The 5,711-nt window shown below is 39.6% G+C and overlaps 1 protein-coding gene across 1 annotated transcript in view; it reads right to left on the minus strand.

The window, feature by feature from the left end:
- Window positions 1–5,711, minus strand: part of zranb3 (zinc finger, RAN-binding domain containing 3) — a 71,183-nt gene that overhangs the window by 10,035 nt on the left and 55,437 nt on the right. The window contains exons 15-16 of the mRNA XM_035677600.1: window positions 5,166–5,270; window positions 1,308–1,450 (exon numbers count right to left, since the gene is read on the minus strand). Coding sequence (XP_035533493.1) covers window positions 1,308–1,450; window positions 5,166–5,270 — 248 coding nt within the window. The remainder of the gene's footprint in view (window positions 1–1,307; window positions 1,451–5,165; window positions 5,271–5,711) is intronic.

Here is a 5,711-nt window from a genome sequence, read left to right on the forward strand (position 1 = left end):
TGAGAAACACTCTCTCACTTCCACACACACACACACACACACACACACACACACACAAGTCTACCCTGTAATTGGCAACTCTCCCTGCCTCTATCCACGCCAGCTGTAATTAGTGTGCCAGCAACAATGCTTGTTTGTCAAAAAACACACATGTACACATACACAACGCTCATCCCATCCTCTCTTATGCCTCAGCTGACACCCTTTGATACACCCACACACACATGCACACACACACACAAATACTATTCAGCCTTCCATGACGCCCGGGGCAGTTAGTATTTACAAATCTGCTCGTTTCTCTGTGAAATCTCCCACATTGCTTCTCGGTTTCTGACATAATGTTGGGAACTAATTTATCTCTGTTTCCACCATTCTAAAATATACACTAACTGGCACAACGGGGGCGCTAGGTCAAAGTTTTTCTCACTGATCAACTCAGAGGGGAAAACATATTTGTTCCCCTATTACAGTTTATAGATTTATTTTCAATGATAACAGGGGAAGATTTACTTCTCAAACTTTTCACAAGTTTAAAAAAAAAAATAATTTCAGACAGAACTAGACAAAATCAAACTTCCTAGCTGTTATCCACTTGCTAGCAGATTTTATCAGCTGTACCTAGCTTTCAAATTAAGTTAACATTAGCTCCACAAATTGGTTGAAAACACAGTCTCTGGCTGATTGTTTAATGTCTGACTTTTAATTGTCCCTGTATTGCACTGTAGAGCTAGTCAGTCCTGGTATTATAAGTATGATGAGGAAAATTGTCTGCTATAAATCTGCTATTTTGTTACATAACCCTGTTCGGCCAGCTAACTTACAATTAAACAGGCTTTTAATGGACTGATGTGTTTGTAACTCTGCTGCATCTTGGGTAATATTGGATGGAGTTGCTGGACTGTAAAATTCCCCAAATCCAATAAAAAGCCAGACGGAGCCACTAACATTAGCCAAAACTCAACTAGCATCTAAGACTGGCTTCCATACAGTGGATGTGTTGTGAATTAGGCTTTTTTTAATGTAATCCACCAATTTAATGTTTAATTTAACCACTCCTTTTGGTCTTGCCACCACCCTCAAAACTCTATCAATAGCGAGTACTGCTCCACTACGGTACCGTGTACACTACTTCAACAAGCTCTGACAGGCCTGTCCTAATTGGTTACAATTGCTAAGCTATGATTGATCAGCTGCTGACATTAATGGTACATTTAAATCTAAATATAAAGTTTTATCACTGCTAGGTTTTTGAAAGTCAAAGTAGCACGTTTCCTTCAAGAACATATTTCCAGCTAGAATCTGACCTCTTGGTGCTCGAGTGAGGGCGCTGGGCGGCGGCCAGCTGCTGCAAGCCTAAAGTGGGGCTGTGGAAGAGGAGGCTGCTGCGTCGAAGCAGTTTCTGCTTCATGGCTGCCAGGCTGCTCCACTCCTGAACGAATCTCAGTACCTGCAGGGGGGGGGACATGACACCTCACTTCATATTCAATTTCAAGACGAAACCGAAACTGCTGCAGCTTCTTCAACATAAATTGATAGTTTGGATATTGGAGCCTTTTTAAGAGCAAAACATTTTTTTTGTTTTTCAATTTTGAAAATACACTTGAGCTGAAAACAAACAATCCAAAACTGCAGTGCACACACACACACACACACACACACTAATACATACGAGGAGACAGTTCAAGATAGCTGAATAAAACCCATCAAATCAAGAGAGAGCTGTCTATGCTTTCAGCCAAGTCAAGGATTCAAAGAAATATTTCTGGCAAAATAACAAATAGCACACCAAGCAGCAAGGCCTAATGGGCAATTTACCTACGTATATTACACTGGAGGAGGTTTTTTCTATGAATGATACCTACTCTCACAAAAAGATTGTTTATATGAAGATAAGACTCAATATACATTATACAGTGAGCTTTAACGCCAGCCTTTGCTTTGTTGATGTTCTAGCAGTTGAATTGTGCATATTTTGACATAAACATTACTTATTGTTCATTAAAAGCAAACGTTAAACAGCAACAGATCAACGTCAGGTAAAAAAAGAAACACTGTGCAACAGGATGAAATGACTTTACTCAGGCCTGAAATTGCAAATGGCGGTTTGAGGTGGGCGATTAGGTTGAAATCATTATAACAATATTAATAAGGACATTTCCTTATGAAATTAAACAACATAGTCAATGTGTGCAAGATCACATCAATTAATCAAACTGCAAACATGAGATTTTTAACATATTCGCATCTCTGTAAAGTGTAACCTTTGGGAAGAGACCACGACCTTGGCTGTAACTAGAGTGAAGAACAATGAGACGCATGCTACACTGTTTGATTCTGGCCTTTCTCGCCTCTCTCCCCTTGTTTCCTGTCAACTTAATTTACTAACATTTTTTACTCTGAACATTTTTCTTCATGTGTGCAGTTTGAATTCCTTTTTCTCAAAGGTAATTTCAAGTTTTTGCAATTTCAAAAACATTTTTATGCCAGGTCGCTCATCTGAACTTCTCTTTCTTGGATCATTTGAACTTGATTGGACAGTCTGATTGATTCCATTCAGGGCTGATTGAACATCTGGGCTGCGGAGGATAATCAATGTTTAAATGTTTTATTTTGAAATTTGGTGTCTGAATTGCATGAATGCAACCTGCTTTTTTTTTTTTTTACTTGATTTGAATTCTTCGACCAGAAAGTGTCTAATATAACTGAATTTAAGCAACTCCAATTTCCTGAACTTGAATTTGAAACCCCTGCTGGAAATTCTATGAGTTACAATGTTTACATTTCACAATTATGTATTCATTCACCAATAGGTTTCAAATGAAATGGCCTTTCTTTGTTTCTATAATTATCGAAGAAAGAAACAAAAAAGCCAAAATAAAATAAAAACAGTAACCACTGAAGATGTCATTCCTGTGCTACTTATTAAGGAATTACCTTAGCTACATTATCACACACCAGTTGTAGTTTGAGATTAAAGTAACTAGTTAAAGGCTGATATTGCTATGTAAGTAGTTGGAAGTCGGCTGAGGTTTGTATTTAGCCCTGGAGGAGATCGGGGGTCAAAGTGCTTAAGTCAGGATGGATGTAATGTCATGAATGTTCAAGGAAACTTTGCTCTACACACACTGGGTTGTCTGGAAACAAGGGCACAGATGAAGACTACAGACAAGCTTTAGAAATATCCTGAGATGGTAACTGTTTCATGAGGTCATCAAAGGTTAGCCGAAAGTCAAGGAGTTGAATCAGATGTCAAAAGGCGTGACTGAGGGGGAGAGTGGGATGGTGTTTCCAGCTTTCAGCTCCTTCAAAGGTCAGATGGGTTAATAGGTGAGTATCAGACATTGTGTGGGTGGAAACGGGGTGCGCTTTGATTTATGACTGTGAAGCTGGACAAAGTTACATGTTAATTGTTCTTTTGTCTTTTATCCTGCTTTTGTCTTTTTGCCCTCCCCCCCCCCAAAAAAGACTTATTAGAATAGATAGAAGTATTGTGTGTGTATCCAAAGCTTTAAATATATCTTCTTCCACTAAGCCATGAAGCTCTATTGACACATCCATGAGCCACACTGTTGTACTGGGTAATATAAGTTCATTACCATGAACACACACACTGTCCCGCCCTAAATACTCTTTAGAGCGCTAAATGTGTATTAATCCACAGAAAATAGTCCCCAACAAATACTATTCACTCCTGTTTGAGTAAACATTTGCTAAAATCCACTTTCTTACTTTTCTAAACGTGTTTAGCTGTTAAAAAGAAAGAAAGAAAGAAAACATATATCTGTGAGCTGTGAGCTGTCTTCAGCAGGAAGCAATGGGCTTGGGGCTGTTTGCCACAGACAGGGTAGAGAAGATGGAAAGATGGACGCGGTAACGGATTGATTTTTTTATCTTTTCATGGGATTTGGTAGGAAGGTAAGAAACATAAAGAATAATATCATCCTTATCCTGTAAGATGCATAAGTATAGAATTAAGAGGATAACAATGTGCACTCTGCAATCTTACAATTAACAATCATCTGTGTGGAAATGTATTAATTAATTATTTAATGTTTAATTCCATTGAAAGGTCCTGTTTTTATTAAAAATATAGATTGTATAATTTACAATAGTTTACCATAAAATCTTTGAAAAAGGTTTGTCTGGCCTTTGGTTGTAGGTGAGTTTACACTCCGCTGCCTCCACGTCCGAGCCGTGTTGCTGCCCACATTAAACTGCTTGCTTAGTATTGATTTTGATGGACAATTGGAGCGTAACGGGGCATAAATGATGGGTCAGAGGATGGATGCAACTCACGCCTTCGTTTTACAAACCAACATAAACAACGTGCCAGGTGGGGCGTCTGTCAGAGGCTCTGTTACTGCCACGGCAGATTGCAGGATTTAATATTAGCTGGTTGGCGTGTGGGGTCGTTTGAGGCGATGATCCGTCTCCTTTAACGACCCTCATAAAACGGCTCTTTCTCTTCTGCTGGTCTCCTTGGCTGCCCAAACCCCCTAAACCGCCCCCTCTCTTATTTCCTCTCTCTATCATCCATCCAATCCCTCTCTCCCTCCCTCTCTCCCTCCCTCCCTGCCTCCCTCTCTCCCTCTCTCCCTGCCTCCCTCTCCAGGCCCTGCAGTGGTGGAAGTGGGCGACGTCCACACTCCCACTATCTGTCAAGCTCCTAATGCCGTGCTGCTGCTCTTCCTCCTCATGAGCAGTGGTGTCATTAGTTTCACATGGCGGTGACACACACACACTCACGTTTAATAACCCTCGTGCAGCCTCATCTTCAATGGGTCAGTGGAATTTGGAAGATAACCCTACTGACTGTCATATCAACCTAAATGATCTTTGTCTAAAATTAAGCTCATCCTTAAAGCAGCCTATGGGCTTATGAACCGAAAAACTTTAAACGGCACTCTTGAGCTTCTGTGTATGTGTCAAGTCACATGGTCCGATTTTTCTCATCTTTCTAATCAATCAGAAGAAGGAGAAGATATTGGCACAATTTACGACCTGAAAATCAGCTCCAGTGGAATTACCCTTTTTTTTTTTTTTTTACAGTAATGACACATTAAGTAGGAACATCTCCCTCGTGTAAACACTAACATCCACACACACACACACGCATTCATGAACAAGACACACACACACACAGCCTGGCGGGAAGGACAGACCTGTATTCGATTTTCCCGGCGTCGGCTGAAGGCCTCAGGCAGGTCGTCCCAGTTGGTTAGTTTGATGTCCAGAGGGACAAAGCTCAAGTTCAACGGAGTGCCGTCCTAACAGATGAGGAGACGGAGAGAAGAAGACAAAGCAAAAACATTTGTTACTACTGTTGTTTTAACCCCCTATTTAGCAGCATATAAACAATTAATGGTTTCTAACATATTCTAATGTCGTTATAAGCAGACATAATGACTTTTTAAAGTTTTGAATAAAGTATGTTGTCAAAAACTCCTCCAGGTAAACACCTGTAAAAGGTGTATAAACAGATAATGATGGACAATATAATGCAGCTGGAACCACAGATATATATGAATCATTCTTATGTTTAAATAAATATAATTATTATAAACATTACAGTGTCACAATTGCTCTAGATAAAGCACAGGAGGATGTTGTAAACAATTTCTATAAGGACGATTTCTTCATATCTTTCTTTTTCTTCTTTTATAAGCCTTAACGCCAGGAATTGCAAAGGGATATACAGTATATATTTC

This window comes from Morone saxatilis, unplaced genomic scaffold, assembly GCF_004916995.1.
Source record: "Morone saxatilis isolate NCDOM2014 unplaced genomic scaffold, NCSU_SB_2.0 Contig6, whole genome shotgun sequence".
NCBI classification, from domain to species: domain Eukaryota; kingdom Metazoa; phylum Chordata; class Actinopteri; family Moronidae; genus Morone; species Morone saxatilis.